Raw genomic sequence first — 23,090 nt, forward strand, 5'->3', positions numbered from 1 at the left:
CTCTATAATACCTGTGCTATAATAGTGTGATTGGGAGCTCATTGATGTGTTTTGCACACTATAGTAACAGGATGGAAGCAGGATGGACACGACATTGGATAAGTACTGGACAAAGATGCTTTTATCCCATTAAAATTCAGCTTTTTTGTCTTGTGTGGTAAAGGTCCAAATTTAATTCCGTTCCAGAGACAGCTATAGAGGACAGAGGAAATGGCAAAATCAGGTGCCATGCCTTAAAAGAGTATTTTCTGCACAAACCAAATTTCCATTGCATACCATCCATTCTCTCCCACCCATTAAAAAGATGTATGCGTATAGTAAACTTATGTATGCATTTCACTTAATGGATTGGCACAAAGTGGATGAGGTCTTAAGTGCACATTAAGTGTAGATGCAGGCACTTATTTATTCATTTGATTTATATCTCACACTAATCCCAGTTATGGGGCCCCAAGTGGCTTACACTGTGGGTTAAAAGAGAATAGCTAAAACAATCTTTAGAACAACACTTTGTTTTTCCCCCCAAAAAAGCATTAAACAGCTATCCAATTGAAACATTAATTTGACACAATTAAAAATATATTACATATGAAAACAGCATATCAATTGCACACCTTTCTACCCTCAACTAATTAACCGTGGAGGGCCTGTTTGAATAGGAAGATTTGTGTCTGATGGTGAAAAGAGAGCCGGGGATGGGGGCACCCAAACCTCTCTCAGAAGCATGTTCTTTTGTGTCCTCCTCAGACAAGTCTGTAAGGATGGTGAGGTAGAGTGATAGCCCTCCCATGATGATCATAACACTTGGGTAGGCTTTTATGGGGAGATACATGCTTTCAGATAATCTAGAATTATGTTGTAACCAGCACTTTGAATAGTGCCTGGAAACAGAGTGGTAGCCAGTGAAGCTGTAGGCTCCTTATATACTTGCACTTGAGGATTCTGTTTCTGTCTGACTAGAGCTTGGTGTGGCTGATGCTTGAGAGACAAGAAAGAAACATACTCAGAAGAACTGCATTCAGTACATTATTTTTTTTCTCTTTCAAATGTATATTCCAATTTACACAAAAGAGGAAAGATAGCAGTTGTTATTTCTGCATGGTGGACCTATGTCCATGTTCTTGAGAAGCTTCTAGGCCACATCCTCCTAATGTAAGCTAAAGGTGAAATTGTCACTGCATGCTCGCATTTCATTCAAGCCTAGCCTTTTTTTTGTCGTTGTGTTCATCTCATTTTGTTCCATCAAAATGGTGTGCACAGTGTAGCAAAGTGAGCCAGATTGTCCCTTCCCTGGTGCTGATCACTCATGGTTGCTGTCTTCTTCTCCTGACATTCTGAAGTGGATGCTTCCTCAGCACCATTTTAGCATCCTGGGGTGTGTGTGTGAGAAAGAGAGAGAAAGAGAGAGGGAGAGATGCTGCTGCTGCTGCTGCTGTTGTAAGGGGGGTGACTTCCCTTCTAATGGAGCCTTTCTTTTACAAACCGCCCCCAGATAAAAGAATTACTGACACACTGCCATCAGTTAGAATGAACCTCCTGACAGAGATCTAAGTCCTTCTGCCAAGGACATCTCCCTTCAGTTCAACTAGCGGAAATAGTAAAAAGGAAAGTGCTTTTTCTTGCCAGAAACACAAACCCTGGTGAAATCATAGGAACACATACAGTAGATTTCTTTCCATGAGATCCTTCACATAGGGAAGAGTTTAGTGAAACTTCTCTTAAAATAATTCAGCGCTCTCGCTCTGTGTGTGTGTGTGTGTGTGAGAGAGAGAGAGAGAGAGAGAGAGAGAGAGAGAAATAGTTTATTTGGAAATTCACATGACTCAGTTAATACAAACAATGCTACTGTTATTGTTACTAAAATGCCTTAGGATGTATTTCTCTTTGTACCTCTCCCCACAACAATGACTTGCTCTAAGGCTTAGTCATTTTTGCTTCAACCCAACATTCTGACCTTTCTTAAACCACTTTGCTTCAAAGGAGGAACTTCCCTTTGTTGTGGTTTCAGATATGATATTGGCTCAGTCCCATTTCTCCTAGCAACCATTGATACTAATCCACCTAGCTGTAATTTCTCCAGTAAGAATGTAGTAGTATATTATTGAGGTAAGCAGTAGTGCACTGAACTGAATCTGAACTATCTTCCTGAACATTCCATGCAAAAGCCAATCTTCAAACCATATATATTTATGGTGTCTTAGGATACTCTGCTTCCATAGATACAGTTGGTCACAATATAAAAACCTATGGCCATGCCTCCCCAAATTAATTTCAGTAGCGATTTTTACCTATCCAGCACCTTAGATTTGTCTTATAAGTATAGGCTGAAATGTTTATGGGATTAATTTGCAATTATTAGCAAGTTCAACCTTATGTTTAAAACAGGACCTCAGGGCCAATGTTGAAGTTCTGAGAACTATGGAAACCTCAAACATCATAAGACAGCAGTAAACAGGTATCTAGTACCTAGGCTGGCATAAACATGCTGGTGCTGACCTACCTACTTAAATGAGCTTGTTGTTGTTGTTGTTGTTGTTGTTGTTGTTGTTGTTGTTGTGTGCCTTCAAGTCATTTCCGACTTATGGTGACCCTAAAGTGATCCTATTTACCTTTGCCTGCCGAGAGAGTGTGACTTGCCCATGACCAAGCAGAGATTCCAACCCCAGTCTCCAGAGTCATAGTCCAATGCTCAAACAACCACACCATGCTGGCTTTGTAGTTTAATATAAGGGTGTTAAGGCAGCAGAATAAAATTGCTTTCTATTCTTGTAGCTGTGATGGGGCTGTGATGTAAACATCACTTGTACATCAGAGAATTTTTTATTAAAACTGGGATTCAGAAACAGATTATTTTCTTTTGTCTTGTTTTTGTTCTGTCATTATCAGAAACACAGACACTTGAAACAGTGGCACAATGGAGACATAGAGTCTTAGTTGTGTCTTTCCCCATTGAAGTAATATATATGGGTATTAAGACCATTAGGTTCCACATCTAAAACATCTACACCACCGAGCATGGTCCTACTTTTTAAAATTGATTTCCACTTGTACTATTCATGCAACTTGATTCGATGAAGGATAGAGAATGTAATCACACAGCCAAGGAGGAGATACACTGCTTTGTGCATCCACATCACAGTTTTTACTGGACTCCACTGAAATGACTGATGAAAATGGCCTGCTTTGTGGTACATACAAAATCCTGTATTTAAATATGTAACACAGTATATTTCTTGTGGGGAAAAGTAACATAGATACAAATGTTAAAATGCTGAATGCTAAGCTTATTTGTCATGCTTACTTCCTAATTTCTAATACAGATTGCATCTCCCTTACACAAAATATTCCAAAAATCAAAAAATTTTCATGGATGGCTGAGATAGTGACACCTTTGCTTTCTGATGGTTCAGTGTACACAAACTTTATTTCTTGTACAAAATGATTAAAAATAGAGTATAAAATTACCTTCAGGATATGTGTATAAGGTTTACAAGAAACATAAATTAATTTTGCATGTAGACTTGGTTCCCCTCTCCAACATTATGTACAGATATGCAAATTTGGATATTCCAAAATCCTAAAAAAACCAAAATCCAAAACAGTTCTGGTCCCAAACATTTTAGATAAAGGAGACTCAACCTCTTCTAGTCAATAACCGAGCTAGGTGTCTGTAGCATTATCATCATCTTTGTGTTCCATCAAGGCACAGTAACATTTAATTTATAAGAGTTCATTGTTTCAATGGATAGTCAATGAAGAAAGCGTCTAGCATTGCTAATATTTTATCCAGGGGCAGATGATGGCTCCCATGCCAATGTATTGGCAAATCCATTCCAAGTTTTAATCTAAAATTTAAGCAGCTGTCCACGGTGCTGAACTGCTTCCTGAAAATGGGCTTAGTTTCTTAGACAGGTTCTTTAAAATTAAAAGAAGAGGCAGCAGGATTCTATTCATACACCTAATAACTCTTTCCAGTTCAAGCCTAATTGCTAAGCACACAGGCATGGCTATTAGTCATTTGCAACGCTCCTAAACCCTAGCTAGTACAACAAATAGGTAGGAATGCTGGGAATTACTTCCAACACTGGGAAGGTCACATGGTCTTTATGGTCTTGATGCTACAAGCTCTAAGCCCTGGTGGCGCAGTGGTTAAATGCCTGTACTGCAGCCATTCACTCAAAACCATAAGGTTGCGAGTTCAAGACCAGCAAAAGGGCCCAAGCTCCACTCAGGCTTGCATCCTTCCAAGGTCGCTAAAATGAGTACCCAGACTGTTGGGGGCAAATTAGCTTACTTGCTAATTAGCTTACTTGCTGTTTACCACTATTATGATCTTCAGAGTGGTGATATATAAACAAAACAAATTATTATTATTATTATTATTATTATTATTATTATTATTATTATTATGCACCAGACCTAAATCTCATTCCATATTTTCATAGATACCAGAGCCTTTACACAGTTACCAAGATGTAAGGTGCCTCAGTGGGAGTTATTTTTAAGTGGACGCACATAGAATTGCAATAACTTGCTGGATGGTGCCAAAAACTTTCAAAGGTTGGGTTCATTTTAAACTATCTCTTGTACATTTAGTTAGCCAACTCTTCCTAAGTATTTATAATAGGCAAAAAAGAAAAAGTAGTAAAAAAAAAAGAAATCAATTGCATTCCACCAGTTGGCCCCTCTTTCTACATAAATTTCTGGACTAGATGTGTTCCTTAGAGCTGATTACCGAATGACTAGAATTCAACACACCTATTAAAAATATACCATTGAGAATTTATTCCCATTGCTGGCCAGTTTACCTCTGCCATCACTGTGACAAACTCAACCACATAAGATGAGAAAGGAATAGTACTCTCCAAATTTAGGGGAGTGCTGTTCTTTATTCTGGTAAGGCATCTTATTCTCATAAACCATCTTAAAGCAACTAGCCCATGTTACACTCAATGTCTGTTTTTTGTTGTTTTCCTTGTAAGTGCCATCACCTGTCTTTGAGACCCGAGTTCTGTTGTTTTATTGTCTGGAGTCACTGCTTCACTCACCTCTGCTTTCCCCTCCTCACCCCCACCCCTTCCTCCCTACCTTTTGTTTTGTTAACCCTTCCTTGTCTGTCCAGGGTGCTTCAGGTTTAGACGGCAGGCCTGGCCCACCGGTGAGTTCCAGTTCTCCATTACCCTTTGTTCCTATCCCCTAATGCTGTAATTTGTCTTCTTTGTCCTGCCACAACCATATCTGTATCATTGTCCTTCCAAAAAGTTAAGATAGGACAACTGAAGCTGCTTCACATTTACATGAAACCAAGGATGATCTGTCTCCTAGTTTATTTATAATATTTTCTAAATTATGGCAAATAAAACATTTTCATGTGGTCATTACTAATGTTATGTACCTCTGTCCTCATGTTGTCAACTGTCTGCCATCTTCTTTTCTCTCCTCCATGAAAAGTTTGCTTAAAGTACCACCTCCAACTTGTCTCAGCCATAATCGCATTTTCTATGTGTTGTGGCAGAAAAATCCACTATATATTGCATTTTTATTTCGAGCACAATCGAGCAACATATTGCAGTTTCTTGTCCTGTTCTCCCTATAACCTGGGATGACCTTCACACACAACAAACCTGGACATAAAACTTGCTGCCATTTTGTGAAGCATGTCATGCCACGGGATGCCAAACTTGGCTTTTATGTCTGCACCTGTGATTTTCTCAGTTACTTATTTATAGGTTGTGATTTTCAGCCTGTTAATTATACGAGTAAAGATAGGGGGATTGTTTGGTGTACATTTCCTTATAAAAATATTCATTTTTCATCTCCTGTGAATGGCAGTGGGTGAAATGCATCTAGCCTCAGAAATCCATACATTTCTGTGGCTTGCAATGGATTCTGGCAAAGAAAAAAAAGGTACACAACCATGAGTACTTTTGACAAATGTGCATGATTAAAAATATGCACATTTGAAAAATTCACACAAGCACACTAATACACTTGTAAGTTGAACAGCAGCCAGTAACTTGAACAAAAGCCAGCAACAAAAACTCATGTCTCTTTTTTTTTTCCCCTTTCATATTTGGGAGATAAGTAAAAATGAAAATAATATCAGGGTTGTTATCTGGTTTGCACTGAGATTGGTGAAATGCAGTGTACTCAGGGGCAAAGATTCATTTCAAAACACAAACTAAAAAGTTTAAACCTGCTTACAACCATTTCAGGTTTCTTGGATAAAAAACACTTGCTTTCATTCAGTCTTCAGAGTGTGTTACACAGCTCCCATAACTGATATCTGTGCAATGACAGATGCTTCCACTTCTGGTTTTTTCCTCTCCTTCATTTAAACCATGAACTTGTTCATTTATACATGGGCATGAAGAGCATTATTTGAGGGCTAGAGAGGAAGATTTAATGATTATCTTGCCATTGTGCAGTCCTGAATGGGTAAGGAAGTGAATTTCCTTCTTCACGTTCTTAGGTAAACTGAGCTGTCAGTGAATTCTTTATCAAATCCATGCATGCAGACCTCTGATGTTGGTTATTTTCAGCAAAATGAATGGTAGTTAGAGATTATAACATCCTGAGCCACCAGTTAGGCTGATGCCTAGAGAAACTGGCGAGGTTCTGGGCCATTAAATTAGGACTAGTGTGGAAGCTTTTAAAAGAATCTATATTGGCAGGAAGGAAGGAAGGACCAAGAGGCAGAGAATGAAAGTTATCAGAAGTAGAAAGAAAAGATGGCCCCCTGATAAGGCTTGATGGTCCATGGATTGGTGCTGGTGTAAGAACTATTAGCAGCTACTCTGTAGTAAATTTCCATAAAATAAAATTTAAAAGGTTGTATTCGCTGAGCACACACATAGTCCCATTTACTTGTACTTTGGAAAAGAAATCCTGTTGGTCCTCCACATCAGATAGCTTAAGAAACACTGACTTAAAGTACCTTGGGATGAGATTGTGGACATGTGCATCTGTGGCACTGTTCAACTTTTCTCAATCCCAGCTGACAGAGGAACTGAGCAGTGGCTTATGCTCAGATGGGGTCATATTTTCAGCCATCCCACCTGAAGAAATTGGGCCGGGTCTTCACTGGCTGGTAGGCACGTTGTCTAATACCTGGATCCATTGCTCTACAACTGTAACTAATAATGTTGTAGCTTTTAGATCCCACATTGGTGTTTCTCTGGGTTTTCCAGTTGCCTTGTATTTTGCTCACTGGTCATAGATCAGACCACAGTATGTAAGGGACAATATTCCAACCTAAGTGTAGAGCACCCTGTTGATTTTTCCATTTCCCTGTCCTACTTTAGTAAGGACAAAGAATGAATAGAGGACTCGAAAACAAATGTGTCCTCATGTATTCTGCTGTGCTAAGACAGATTTACTTTGTTGCCTATACTAGCATAGTTATCTGTCAATCTGCATAATATGCTTGCTCTCTGTATAAAAAGCAGTGTAGATGGTACCTGGGTTTCTACCCAAACCAAAGTTTTAAAAGGCTTATAGTATGATTGGGCACTGCCATTATATCACTACAGTTTTTAACTTTGTAGTGATTGAAACTGAAAATAATAATCTATTTCATCGAATAGCCAATGAAATTTATTTTTACTATCATACAGACCTCAAAAAGTCCCACTTTTATCAGTAAACATTATCTTTTATTAACATGTAGTATTTTAATATGCAAATGGATCTTGCAGCAACTTTGAGACTAACTGAAAGAATCTGTTAGCATGAGCTTTTGTAGACTTGAGACTACTACCTCAGATGCAAGATGTAGTATTTTAAGTAAATGCCCTGAATAAACAGAATTGCCTCCTTGGTTCTTCTTTTTCATATGAGAAGTAAAGCACTTGTTCAGCTTGAAATGTATTTTTTGCAAATAGTTTCATGGATGTATTTCCCCTAAAACTGCAGGGTACTCCAGGACCAATTGGAGTTCCAGGACCAGCAGGACCAAAAGGAGAGAGGGTAAGGAAATATTGACTGCTGCAATTCAAATAGAATGGACCCTACCTCTCAAATGCAGCAATTTTTGTCATATCTAATGCCTTCTTTGTATATTTCTGCCACTTTGTATATTTAAATGTCTAATTCATTTTAATATATGATCTCCAGGTCACCATTTTGTGTCACTTAGCAAACTATAGTTTCACCTGCCTTTGGAGAAGCCTTTTCAATCTGCTCTTTCCAATACAGTGGCAGCTGGTGGCTCCCAAATGAATGGGATGGTAGATCCACTACAGGTCTTATCCAGACTTTAAAGGAACTGTCCAAAGTATTCTATCTCAGTATTGGTTCTGCACCTTAAATGACTCATTGGAAGCTCAGACTGGAACCCAGAATAGATCCACCACCCAATGGCATGGAAGTTACCATTGCTCCAATCCCATGTTAGCTTGATAAAAATTGTATCAGTCTGTATGAAACCTTTGGGAGATGTACAGCACTCTGGAGTTCAGTGTCACAAGTATGCAAGTGACACCCAGCGGTGTCTCTTCTTCCCATTAAGAGGGAAGCTATTAAAATTCTGAACTAATGTATTGAGTCAGTAATGAGCTGGTGCAGGTTAACTAGGGCTGCATCCACACTGCAAAAATAATCTGGTTTGACACTAGTGGGATCACATGCTATCAACACTAGCTTCAGTTTTGAACAAGAGGAGGTTTCTGGGCACTTTTTCAAAAAGGAAGTCTCATGCAGAACATATTATAGTACTCTGGTGTCACAATCAACTACAATTCCCAGAATCCCATAACATTGAGCCAAGGCAGTTAAAGTAGTGTCAAACCAGATTATTTCTACACTGCAGATGCAACCTAAGTGAAATTTTAATTGATACAAGATATCCAACATAGATAAAAGGGTGCAGTTTCTGCTAGGTGGGATTGCACTTCCTCTGAGAACACATTTCTATATTTTGGGAATCCTTTCATGTTTTACCCAAGACACTGACAAGTTGTGACAGATTTGGCCAGAGGTGACAGGAGTACTACAATGTGTTCTGCATGAGACTGCCTTTTGGGAAAAGTGCCCTCCTAATATTGAGGTGGAATCTCTGTTTTTTGCATTATCAGCAGCAGGTTGTTATTATAAAGCATACAGTGGCTGCAGTTCAACATCCACTCAGTGAATCATTCTCGTGCAGAAATACACTGCACTACACAATCCACATGGAGAACAGCAACATTTTCAATGAATGGGTGCCATTGTGCAATGCATAATAGCAATGCTCAAGGTATAACTACAATGCACAACGCTGTTGCATGCACAACTTCATGTCTGCCTCTGTCAGAAAAGGACCTGGCAATGGCAAATTCACCCTGCATGTGTAGTGTGACTTACGTATGCATAACAGAAGGCCAGCCAACATTGGTCTACTTTCTGTGGGTCTGGAGTCTCTTTCAATAATCAGAAAATAATTCTTCTTGCTTTTTCCATTTCAGGGCAATAAAGGAGATCCTGGAACTGCAGGACCAATAGGGCCAGCAGGGCTTCCTGTAAGTATAGAAACATTTTTATTCTCTCTCCTACTCCTCCAATTTTTTAGTCCTGAGACAGAATTTTTTTTTATAGGAAATTAAATAACTTTAAAACAAATTATTTTGTCCACTGCCACAGTTCAAAGACCCCTTCCTCTGACTGGTGATGGAGCATCAGACTAAGAGGGAGATCAGATCTCAAATCTCTGCTTTTTGTCTACACTGATGTTTTTGCAACCCTTCCCTTTCTAATATCAGAGACTGGGGATATAGGAAAGACTGGAGCTATGGGGTAGGGACATCAGGGGACCTCTGGATATACAGCAAGCCCCCTGTCTTGCCCCAACACAAGAAAAGATTTAGACCAGCCCTAATGGGGTGAAAAATTATGTAGGACAGACACACTTTTTGCCAGTTTTACTCCTCATATTGATTAAAAAACAAGGCAGGTCCCAGCTCATTATCAGTTGAAACAGACTTTTTAAAAACAGGAGTGATGCTTTCAAGGAGAGTGTATGGTGTAGTGGTTTGAGCATTGAGCTATCACTCCGGAGACCAAAAATCAAATCCCTGCTCAGTCATGAAAACCCAGTGGGTGATATTAGACAAGTCACACTCTCTCAGCCTCAGAGGAAGGAAAAGCAAACTCCTACTGGAATCTGGTGATTGAGGAAATGTTCTTATAGACATAGTTCCCACACTGTAAAGTTAAGACTATTCTTGTTTTGCAGCCACTGTGATTGAATTGTTACCATTTGGGGATTGGATGTGAAAATCTCATATTCAATTTCCCACTCAGCCATGAAGCTCACCAAGTGACATTGATTAGTGTGTCACTGTCTGCCAAACCTATCATATAGATACACTGTGCTGCTAAAGAGCTATTTCAAGCTGCTGCAAAGAAGTCGAGGATCAATGCTTCTTTTGCTACTGAACATTGTAATTTATAGTTTAGTTTTCTTTCTTAAGGGCAAAATTCTCATCAAAAGTCTAGTTTATCCTGGGAAAATTGTTATCCCTTACGGTGTAATAAGAATAAGTTGCTTACCTATAACAATGAGTGGTCATATACCATATATACTCATGTTTAAGTTGAGGGTAGGTTTTGGGGCCAGAATTATGGATTTTAATATAACCCATGGATCAGTTGGAGGTAAAACTTAGGGGATTGTAACAAATGGGTCAATGTAAGTAGTGTATCTTAACACTTATCAAAAAAGCAAGCAAACAAACTATCCCCTTCTTTGAGTAAAATGGCAAAAGGTGGGCGATTAGTCCAGGAAAATATAAACAAAGCACGGACCCCCTCCCAACTTCCAAAAGGCCAGAAGTTGCAATGCAGCAGAATGGAGGGGGTTGGCAAATTATGTCCATTGATCCATAGATAAGTCAACCCAGGGGTTGTTTTTTGTTTTTTTGTTTTTTGGTCAATTTTTTTACTAACATTTCTAGACTTATACATGAGTATATAGAGTTAGTTCCCACGTGAATGCATCTTTCACTTATGATCGAGCCTTACAGATCCTGGCATGGAAAATTCTTGAGCTGACTAGCTCCTGAATAACTAACTGCTTTCTCCTTTCTGATGTGGATGCTCCAGTGTACCAAAGCTGCTCATTCTCAGTTAATGGTCAGTCTACCATTGAGTGTCAGTGTGGCATAGTGGTTAGAGTGTTGAATTACAACACTGGAGACCAGGGTTCGATTTACTGCTCGGCCATAAAACCCTTTGGGTGACCTTGGACAGGTCACATGCTCATGGGAAGGCAATGACAAATCTCCCCTATATAAATTTATAAAAAAAAAAAAAAAAACCTGTGAAAGGGTCGCCATAAGTTAGAATCAAAGACACACATAGAGTTAGTATCATTAGTTCTCTGCACTGCTCTGCTGAGTGTAAGATTTCCTCATATATTTTTTCTAGTTAAGATTTTTTTTCCCTAACCTTTGTGGTTTACTTTGTTCTATTAAAAAGGGGAAATAATTTTCACAGCTACTTTTTATTTTCATTCCCCTCAGGACTTCGGTCCATGGCTTTAAAGGCTCTTTGAAAGAAATCTGTTGTGGAGGTAAAATCTCATCAGATAGCCATTCACAGTGTTTATTTTGTTTAGGTGAGGGTTACATCATTCAATTCTGTTCAATTTGTACAGCTTTTAACTCTTAAAAGGATCTTAAAATAGACACTCACATCTTTGGCTTCAATCAGCTTATAGGCTAATAAAAATTTGATCTTTATGGTGCCATGAGAGTCTTCGTAATTTCTGAAGGGATGGATGGTTAAAGACTGAAAATGAGCAATTCTGTGTGACTGAGTGATCTGTACATTTTAAAACCCAACATAAATATTTTATAGGGTTTACCAGGTTCACCAGGGGAAAAGGGAAATCGGGTAAGTTTAAATTATTTATTTTATTTATTTCAAGGATTGATACCTCACCTTTTCCCCACAATGGGATTCAAGGCGGGTATTCTGTTAAGCCCCTTTAGATGTCAATGTCTTTAATAAATGGTGGAATGATTGATTATTTTTTTATGATAGAGGAAAAAAATAAGATTAAATCCTACAGCCTAACAAATTATATAATACAATGATTTATGCACATTTTTTTTGAAGCACATAGGTGCCTGCAAGAATTCATGACTGATGGCGGCAGTATTGGCTGGTAGCAATAAAAAAGGTCAAAGTTTGGAATAATTTTCATGACCAATTTGGTAAATCTTGAAGGAGTAGTGTAATACTTGCTGAAACAATGAGACAATATGTTTCTGATGAGTGTTAACCCACAGTTCATGACCAATCAAAGGTCCACATCATGTAATTAATCATTCTACCTCTGATTTTGCTTTGTGACTTCCACTTTTTTAAAAGGAAAAAAAGACTTAAGAAACTATTCAGACTATTCCATAATAAGCAATGTATCAAAATCTCGAGACTTTTTCAGTTGGTTTGAAATTTGGATAGAAGAAAAACTATTTATTAAATAAAACTGAATCCAACTTTGGCTGGGATTTCCTCTGAGCTGACAGATGAGAACCAGGATAACATGCTGTTCGGCTGGTTGATGTCATCAAGACAAGAAGCTTTGCTTGTGAGATAGTGGTAATAAAGCACTGGGAATAGTTGGGCCTGTCTTAGAGGTGCTTGTAATACAAGAACCTCTGAATGAGAATAAAGATCCAAAGCACCATCCATGAGGTTATTCTATCAGTGGGAGAGGGGTTGGTAGAATGATGGCCAATATTTTACAACAGTTAGAAAAAAATTGAATTAGAGTGACTACTTACTGGAAACATCCAAAATTCTGCAGAGGTATCATTTAGCTATTAACAAGGGTCCAAAACACACTGTAGAAATAATCCAATTTGTTACTGCTTTAATTGCCCTGGCTCAATGCTAGGAAATTCTGGGAACTGCCCTTTTGTGAGACATTTAGCCGCCTCTGTCAGAGAGCTCTGGTGCCGTAATAAACTACAGTTCCCAGGATTTCCTAGCACTGAGCGAGGGCAATTATGGCATTCTTAAACTGGATTATTTATGCAGTGTGTTTTGGACCAAGGACGAGTTTACACAGCCTTTTTTATTGGCACTTTATGCATTACTAATTGCTGTTGTGGGAGAGATTTTCCTTTTGGTTTTCTGGGCTGTTAGGAAACCTTGACGAAGAAGATCTGAATGTAGCAAAGTGTTTTGCCATCAAGACATTGTGCAAAATTTTGTGATCAACCACATTGTTTCCCAGCATAGAAAATTTCATTTTTTATGCGAAAATAATTTTACATTACATGGAATCCTGATTTTCTTTGCATGTGCACACACCCATTTGAATTAATTTCTTTGCACAGTGTAAATCCAGACCTGTAAATACTTTCAGTTTTCAAAGAGTCTCATGCAGTGGGGAGAAAAATGCTTGAATCACTCATTCTTGCCTCCAAAAACAAATAATTACAAAGATTAGCATCCTCAGTGGGGGTTAAAATCCCTTCATACCTATCCCTAATATCCTTTAAGGATTCTTCTAGCTGAGGCCTTTATTGTACATTTGCCCTGGCCCATTAATAGGATTTTGTAGGGGTTTCAGATGATGATGACTAGTTTTTGATTCACAGTTTTTCTACAGTGTCTGGATTCTACAGGTGTCCTAAATTTTGTCCCAGCTCCCTTGTTTTAGAGAAGTACAGGGGGGGGGGTGTGCCTGTTTCTGAAACAGAAGTCTACCACACAGACACACATACACACCATAGCTAGTCTCGGTGGGTTTTCTGTTTCCACTGTTTACTCTCATTAGTACTTGTATCACTACAAAGACACAATATAGTTCCTTAAAACCACTGCAGTTCAAAAAAGCTATTATATGTTGCAGCACACATGAATAAAAATGTTCTTTTGAACAAACCAGCCGAAAACAATGTCAAGGCGTAAGGTGTGCATTCACATGGAACGTGCTATTTCAACTGCTGTTTTTTCTTCTCCTGTCTGTGTGTTTGCGCGTGTATGTGTGTGTTCCTTGCCTCCACAGGTCTACCTTTGTCCCCTTTATCCCTTCCTGCTCTTCTGCCTTTTCTCCTGGGTCCTTCCTCCTCTTCCTGCTGCAACTCACTCTGCATTTTCTCCTGGATTATCCTTCCTCTGTGCCAGCGTTTGATCCTGGGTGACCTTCTCCTTTCCCATCCATTTTTTTTCCTGCTGACTTAATAATTTTTTTTAATTAAAAAAAATCAAAAAAATATTTTCTTTTTTAAAAAAAGATACCTAGTTTGCTTGGTTTTTATGGCATCTTCTAATCCTTAAAGCAATACTAAATAAAATCCCCCTTCCGTCAATCCCACTCACATTGCTACCCACAGCCACTTCTCAAAATGTTTTCCTCTTTGTATGTCACTGACACTTCTAAAAGGGTTCCAAAAGATTTGAACATTTCTTTTTCTTATTGAACATGGATCTTTGGCTTGATGTTGGCTTTATCCAAAATGAAATGACCTCAGTGAAGTATTTGACTGTTCAACTTTGTGTAGAATGGAAGCATGTGGCCTAGCATTTTGATTTTTATCCTTTTGTGGCTCTATTTTAAGAATTTATGTAGGACAGAACACTGCTTGGCCAGTTTCACATTTTATATTAAAAATCACAACAAAGTTCAGCCGGTTATCAATTGATACAGGTGATTTTTTTAAAGGTGCATTGCACACACACCAATCATATATTGAAACTAGAGGGATTTTTTTTAAAGAAAAGAAACAAAGATAAGAAAGCAGCATTGAGAATAATAAATGAAAAATGCCTTTCAAATTATTTCTAATAATAATAATAATAATATTTATTTGTATCCTGCCTCTCCCTGTATTGGATCGAGGCGGGTAACAACAAACGTAAGAACAATAAAAATAAAACACAACAAACCACAAGTAAAAACATAGCAAAACATATAAAATCCAATTCCCTATCTCCCTCCCACCTTAAAATACCATTAAAAACGACAATTCCCAACTGGAGAGTGAACATTCTGAGGAGGTCAATTTGGGAAGGCCTGCCAGAAGAAATCTGTTTTTATTGCCTTCTTAAAGGCCTCCAAAGATAAGGAGGATCTCCTCCAGCAGGTCATTCCAGATTTTTGGAGCGGCAACAGAAAACGTCCTCTGGGAAGTTTTTACCAGTCTGGTTTTCTTAGATTGCAAGAGATTCTTCCCAGAGGACCTGAGAGTGCGGGAAGGATTATAATGAATGTTATAAAAGTTAAGAATTTAAAAATAGGTAGAATAGGTATGTAGGAGGTTTCACTGTATTCTGTCTGTGCCCTGAGTCACATCCAAAATTAGATTGTGAGAGCAATGTTATGTGATTATTTCTAGCTCTACATTGATCATATGATCTTTGATTCTCTAGATCCTGCATTGTAGTTTACAGGATTACACAGAAAGAATCACACAGAATCACTTGAGACCTATGGTTTGGATACAAACATGTACTCCTGAGGAAGAAGGGCGAGTGGCAATTTTATCGGATGTTCCCTCTTCCCTTCTATAGACCATCCATCCAGTGCTATGCCCCACACTAAAGACTTTAGCTACACATTCTGATGAGATGTATCGTACAGTTCCACCATGGGAGAATTACAATACCTCTCCCCTCTCTCCTCCTGTAGGGTTGATCTTCCTCCTGCAGCCCCTGCCTCCCAACATGTATTTATTTATTTCATTTTTATGCCACCTTTCTCCCAGAAAGGAACTCAAGGCAGCTCACAAATAAAAACATTTTTAAAACGTCAAATAAAAACAATATAAAATTACATACATTAAAACCATAATACCCCCCCTATAACAAACACCCCATATAAAAGCCATCCCATGATTACATATTAAAACCCTACCTGAATATAGCTGGCATGGCCATTAATGGCTGGTGAAGAGTGAAAAGGATGGAAAGCATGCGGTTATATCCAGATGCATAATGACATCATCTTCCAGGACTTTCACAGGACCCCCCAAAAGGTCCTGGAGAATCCCTCAGTGTTGTGCATATGGCTATATCCACACAACCAGATTCTTCTGAGCCACCTCCACCGCTCCACGCCATCCATGACATGGCCATGTAAGGGAGGGGGAAGCAGCATGGAAAAGGTAGATTTGGAAGAGTCATTGTGCAAAGGAAATAGAAAAATCTGACCTGCACAATGACCATGGCCCAAATGTAAGTTGATCTTCAGCAGTGATCTCAAGTATTGTCCTTTTGGCTCTTGTGTAAGGGCAGTAATCTCCATTGAGCTCTAAGATCAGAAGCTCCAGTGACCTCCAGAGCAGGTGTGGAAGATCTGTTCTTGCCAGTATAAGTTCTTTCAAAACAAGTTGGCATCATTGTGGTCATTTCATTAAGTGGGACAGCAGAATCTTTTTTCTTCTTCTAATTTTAGAGTATTAATAATGCCTAAAATACAGATACACTTCAGCATAAAAAGCCAAATCCAGTCAATATGCCTTTAAAAAAAACATTGAGTCAAACTTTTCAAGTTGTCTTGAATTAAGCCTTATTTTTACATTGTTTTGTTTTGTTTTTTGTTCTATTTGAAAAAGAGTATCCTAAGATGTTTATATATTTTAATAAACTATTATTCACAGGGGGAAAGGGGCAAGAAAGGTTCTAGAGGGCCTAAAGGGGATAAGGGAGACCAAGGAGCACCTGGATTAGATGCACCCTGTCCATTGGTATGTTGTGTTTCATACAAAGTATTATTTTAAGATGAACCACTGGTGAGAAAAGAAGGACAAAAACCCATTACAATAATTGATTGAATTGTGTGCTTTAAAGCTATTGTTACCATCTACTGAAGTGGAAAACAAAACTAGATTAAACCTTGGAATCAATTGGACTGTGGAAAAAGTAGAAAGTAGTTATCATCTATTTGAAAAAGCAATGTCTTGACACTTCTAGACCAGGTCTTATATCCTCTTCTTAGACCTACAGCCAATTCATGTATTTCACTTGATTACTCGCATGATAACTGGTTTGTGAATGTGTTAACTATGTAGATGAAATGTACTTGTTAGAAGAGTTTTGTACCAATATGAAAATACTATGAGATATGATTTGTAGTAGCCTATTTACACATACAAGTTATCAGCTGACATTGCACTTATCAAGTGAACCTACATGAATGACTGCCTAACAAAGAGTAGAACTGATGTGCCTTCTTTTCCCCCATTCAGTGGTGATCAAAAGATGTGTTCAAAAATATATTGTAGCTGATAATGATGCAGGAAACCCAGTTTATGACACCCAGTGGAAAACAATCCTGTACCAACCCCTCTTCTCCAAAACTGGAGCAGGTTCTTGACATGGAGTGACTTCGCATCTCCTAATCAGAATTAGTTTTTTAAAAACTGGCTCTTTGATAGACTTTACCTTTCTGATGTTATCTTATCTATCAATATTGAGCCAGAGTATAGGGCAAAATGTGTGGGGGGGAGGGGGGAATTGTTCCTATTTCAGAAATCACATCAAATCAATACATTTAAAAATGCATATATTCAAGTTAATAAATAAGTATTATTGACTATTTCAATTTATTCACTCTATTTTGTTCTGTAACAAAATCACATGCCCCCCAAGTAAAGCATACTTACAGACTATTTATTTTCCTTTACATGTTAGATCATCTGAGGTGGATTTTCCAAAAATTAGGATCTTCTTCCCTCTCTACAGTCCTATAGTCTTTTTCTAATTAAGCTATTTATCTTATGACTATTTTAAAAAGCAGAAAGAAAAAAGAAAGAAAAGAAAAAAGCTGCAATGATTTGCCATTGTGCATTAATACACTGGGTATCTAAACTGTGTTTCCTTGGGTATATCTTTTGTTTTACTGAGTTTTTCCACCCATAAAATGGATATGATTTGCACTGACTACAGTAATTCTAGTGGTTGATTTCATGAACAGGGACTTCGAGGTTTTAAAGGCGAGAAGGGTGAGCCGGGGTTACCAGGGCTGGACGGGCTGGATGCCCCTTGTCCATTGGTATGGTGTTACCTTCCCTTTCCTGCATGTTTCAGATTGCTTTTCCTCCTTTGCTGTTGCAAAATCCTTCACAGATCTCCTCCTTCCTTGCAATTGCTTGATGTGTATAATATTACCTATAATACCTCTTGGAATTAAACTAATTACACTGCCATTTTTCTTGCACTATATGAGGCTGATCTTAAATAACCTAGATTAGAGAATGTTACAGTGCTTCCTCATACCTGCTTTTGTTCTTCTTTCACCTTTCTTCCATAATACCTCTTGCATGCATGCTCCTAACAGCTGATGACACACAAAGAAGACCTGAGTCACACGTATAAAATGTGACAAGGTAGTCGTTTAAAAACCTTCCACCTGAGCAGAACAATTGTTATTGTAATGTACGCACAGGCTGATGTGAAGGATGCTCTCCTTAACAGAACACTACTCAAAGTAGTGGTTCATGGACTGATGCTGGTTCCCAAGTCATTGACTGTCATCCCTGGCAAATTTCCAGGAAAGAAATAGTTAATAATAATAATAATAATAATAATTGATTTATTATACCGCTATTCCAAAGATCATGAGTTGTAGCCAATGTACACAAATAGGGTAGAAGTCCCGTCACACAGGTCCCCTACATCTGAGTTGAAATGCAATAACCTTAAGGCAGGGGTAGGCAACTTTTTGAGCCGGGGGCCGGGTTGCTGTCCCTCAGGCGACTGGGGGGCCGAAGCTGGGGGGGTGGAGCTTCGACACTCCGGGGCGGGGCCACGTGCCAGGGGTGGAGCTTCCACCCTCTGGGGCAGGGCCACATGCCGGGGGTGGAGCTTCCACCCTCCGGGGCGGGGCTGTGTGCTGGGGGTGGAGCTTCCACCCTCCAGGGGCGGGGCCGCATGCCGGGGGCGGAGCTTCCACCCTCCGGGGCCAGGCCCCCCATTTTTGCTGGCCCCTGATGGGGCCCTAGGCCCGTAAGAGACCAGCAAAAAGGGGGGGGGGGCCTGCCAGTGCTGGAGGACCCCCTGGAGCCCCAGTGATGGCACCGGGCCTTCCAGAGCCCCCAGCCGCCATGGGAGCCCGCCTGGAGGGCCCCAGAGATGGCAGCTGCCCCAGAGAGGCCCCTGCCGCCCTGGGAGCCCCGCCTGGAGGGTCCCAGAGACGGCAGCGGGCCTCCCAGAGGCCCCCTGCCGTCCTGGGAGCCCTCCTGCAGGGCCCAAGAGACGGCAGCGGGCCCTGCAGAAGGCCCCCTGCCGCCCTGGGGAGCCCCCTGCAGGGCCCCAGAGCCGCAGCGGGCCCCGCAGAGGCCCCCTGCGCCCTGGGAGCCCACTGCAGGGCCCCAGGGATGGCAAGAGGCCCGCAGAGGCCCCCTGCCGCCCCTGGGAGCCCTCCTGCAGGGCCCCAGGGACGGCAGCGGGCCTGCAGAGGCCCCCGGCCACCCGGGGAGCCCGCCTGGAGGGTCCCAGAGACGGCAGCGGGGGCCTCCCAGAGGCCCCCGCCACCCGGGAGCCCTCCTGCAGGGCCCCAGGGACGGTAGCGGGCCTCCTAGAGGCCGGCCGCCGTTGCCGCGGTGGCCGTTCTGGGCGTCGCATTTGGGCGAAAAAATGGCGGCGCCCATAGCCCCAGAGCCGCTAGGGTCGCCGCCACTTTTTCGCCCAAAATGGCGGCGAAGTCTCGCGCGACCTCGCCGCATTTTGCCGCCCAAAATGGCGGTGCCCAGACGGCGAAAAGCCGCGATGGGCGGCCGCGGCGGCAAAGCCGCCGGGGGCCAGCGGCCAGGCCTTCACGGGCCGCATCCGGCCCGTGGGCCGGAGGTTGCCGACCCCTGCCTTAAGGCATTTTGTGTCTCAGCCCACGGAGATCTGTAAAAGCTATATCTCTGAAGGACCTTGGAACCTGTAGGTGGCCAATGTCACGTTCTATAATGTTTGAAGTTTCAGATGTTCTCCCTGAGTATCTTCTTCACACATTTGACTTTTGCTGATTTGGTAATTTGGGGGTTTGGTTAATATTGTATGTTCCTCTCTAAGTCCTCCAGCGCAATCTGCTGGAGGTTGACCATAGAGTTGTGCTGGAGAACCTACAAGTTCTCAGAGAAAACACTTCCTAGGCATTTGGTAGGTCCTCCAGCATGATCGTGATCACCTTCTGACAGATGTTTACCACAGAGTTGCACTGGGGGACCTGGAGATTCCCTAGAGAGGTATTCACTAGGTAAAAATAAAATTTTTATATGATACTTTTTTTCACATTCACAGGGGTCCTCACCCATACCATAGGAATTGGAGGGACTACTGTAGTTGCTAAAATTTTCTGGGTCAAGTGAGAATTCCTTCGAACTGGCTTCATAACTTTCTCTTTCAGGTGGCTGGGAAGCCTTAGTCATTGCTTAAAGTTCCAGCTGGAAATTAATATATGTTTTGATCTAAAATGACCCCAGTTTAATAGGGGGGAAAGAGAGCTACACATACCAAAAATAACCAAAAATGTAGTACTCTAACACAAACACTGTTTGGGTACATTGGATTCTACAAATTAACAGAATTTGAAAAGAAATCAAAGCAGCACCAAGATTGTAAAGTAAACAATGGCAAAGACCGAATACACCTTAATAGGGGACCCCCTTTCAAAAAAAATAGTTTCTATGTTGCGAATTTGCACAGAGTGTGTTACTCCTGTGCTTAGATAAACCTACCCAGGAGCTAATAATTCATTGCAATGAAATTTACCACTGAGGCTCAACAGCCCCCCTGCAGTGTTTTGTAATAATAAAGATTCAACACACTACTTCCAGCTTTATTTTTTAACAGAAGTTGGAAAAATCTACTTCAGTAGAATTTAAAATAGAAAGGGTGCTAATTAATTTACATGTCCTGTTTTGAGAAAGTACCGGAGAGGTAATGGAATTCAGCTTGCTGAGACATCAGATACTTTCCTAAATCACACACATTACATTAGCAGGTAAATGGTGGTTTCCCAGTCCCCCTCCTAGTGGGTCCCACCATCCTCCATACTCCAATTAAAATCTGCCAGCCATCTGCCATACCACTTTCATCAATGGCCTGGGCTACTTTTAAGGCTTCCAGTTTTCTCCAGAATGAAGAATTCCAAGGGAGTGGCTAACAACCAGGTGTAATAGTGTTTGGATGGGTGATAAAGATGCAGCTAATTCACTCTGGACAAGATTAAGACCGCAGCTGAGTCTCACCATGCTAGAATAAAAAAAAGACAATGATAATGACCCGTGAAAATGTTTGACAGTTTAAACCACACAGGAACATTTCTGTGACAACAAAGCAGCTGTGTTTAGCACAGGAAGGCTAAAAAGACAAATCCACATTCTAAGTTTAAATAACACATATTTTGAATGAGAGCAGATTATTCAGATCCATAGTAATACATGCAAATTTGATAATTAACAGCATTTTCTAATGGGTACATTTGATTTAAAATATTTTTTTAATGTTGTTAATTACATATCTACCTGACTCAGCACTCCTAAGGCGGTTTACAGTGTGAGCTAATTGCCCCAACAAGCTAGGTACTCATTTTACAATCTACGAAAGGAGGGAAGGCTGAGTCAACCTTGGAGCCCTGGGAATCAAACTCACAGCCTTATGGTGGCACTACCAGTATTAACCACTGTGTCAGCAGGGCTCCAAAAGCATTTGATTCTCATATTCTGCCCTATTTGTCACATTCAAATAAATTCCACACTGAATATTCTGTGTCATTGTTACTATACATTGTAAAAGATAAAGATGCTTGTCTGTCTCTCTCTCACACACACACATCACAAATTGCAGACACAAACACACATACACATACACAAATGTGAAAAGCTGTTGCACAACTATGCCACAGTGTGTTCATAGATGACTAAAATATAATATCTTTCTGACTCATGCATGCAGTTACCTGCCTTTCTGTTGCTGTACTTAGCTGCTATGTGTTCTAAGGATAGATTGCATGCTTTTCAAGAGTGTTGTACCTAATTTTGTCCTCATTATGTGATGCTTCCAGCTTCTGCAGTCAAACATATGTTGTGACCGTGCCTTTCTGTGTTACCCTCAAATGTAACTTTTCTGCTTATCACACTATCCCTAACTTTGGTTTACATGCAAATCGTTATAGTTTGTTCCTGCCAATGGGACCATTGTACCAATGGGAACTTTTCATTCCCTGTTAATAGATCCTCATTTGTTGGATTCTACAGTTTTATATAACATTGGAATGATGTAATGTCAGAAGAGTGTCAACTTAAGGAAAATAGATTTTGAAAGTATATGCTATGTTTGGTACCAATTAATGGTTAATTTCCCATGTTCCATACTACTGTATTGTTTTATTTTCACAAGGTAAGTATTTAAATTGTTCCATTATAAGTAACATAAACAGTACATTAGATTACACCACCAACAAGCCAGGATTAACTCAGTCCTGAAATTAGATCAGTTTATAAGCTTGGTTAGATCTGATCTGTCTGTTCTGAGCACATTTAATACAAATAAAAATATGTCATCATATACAGTTAGGTGCCAAATGTCATCCGATCTTGGAAGCTAAGGAGGATCAGCTCTGGTTATACTTGGATGGAAAACCACCAGTAATCACCAGGTGCTGTAGGTTATATTGCAGAGGAAGGGACTGGCCAAACTACTTTGAGTATTCACACCCAAGAAAACCCTAAGAAATTCAGAATGCACCAAAAGGCAACAGGTGACACACACATATACAGTTAACCAGTTTTATGATATGATAATGTCAATAATTCAGTTAGAAAAACAGACAAATAATACAGTTTGAACAGATCAAAATACCTGCAAATGCAATAAGCTTTTCCAGAAAAGTGACATTTTTCCTAAATCCAAGGTTGGGAAATTCAGTACTCCCACAAAAGAGGGCTTACCTATGGGGGGGGGAGGAAGACTTCTCAGTCTTCTCTTAATCAAAAAAGTGACAATTGCCCATTTAAACTGTAATACACACACTATAGAAATAGGTGGCAAAACCTGTATAAAATCCAGTGGATCTAGATGCAGATTTTCACAGATGATAGAAAATTAAAGCAGTGCTACTCAAAAGGGGTAGCCAATGAACCCAGTGCAGTCTTTGAGTCATTGGT

At 40.1% G+C, this 23,090-nt stretch overlaps 1 protein-coding gene across 6 annotated transcripts in view; it reads left to right on the top strand.

Annotated features, from left to right (window-relative positions):
• Positions 1-23,090, top strand: part of COL13A1 (collagen type XIII alpha 1 chain) — a 211,839-nt gene that overhangs the window by 177,932 nt on the left and 10,817 nt on the right. For all 6 annotated transcript variants that reach the window (XM_042458083.1, XM_042458084.1, XM_042458085.1 and 3 more), the window contains 5 exons: positions 5,123-5,158; positions 7,915-7,968; positions 9,444-9,497; positions 11,836-11,871; positions 16,593-16,679. In XM_042458083.1, the coding sequence (XP_042314017.1) occupies positions 5,123-5,158; positions 7,915-7,968; positions 9,444-9,497; positions 11,836-11,871; positions 16,593-16,679 (267 nt within the window). The remainder of the gene's footprint in view (positions 1-5,122; positions 5,159-7,914; positions 7,969-9,443; positions 9,498-11,835; positions 11,872-16,592; positions 16,680-23,090) is intronic.

This window comes from Sceloporus undulatus, chromosome 3, assembly GCF_019175285.1.
Source record: "Sceloporus undulatus isolate JIND9_A2432 ecotype Alabama chromosome 3, SceUnd_v1.1, whole genome shotgun sequence".
NCBI classification, from domain to species: domain Eukaryota; kingdom Metazoa; phylum Chordata; class Lepidosauria; order Squamata; family Phrynosomatidae; genus Sceloporus; species Sceloporus undulatus.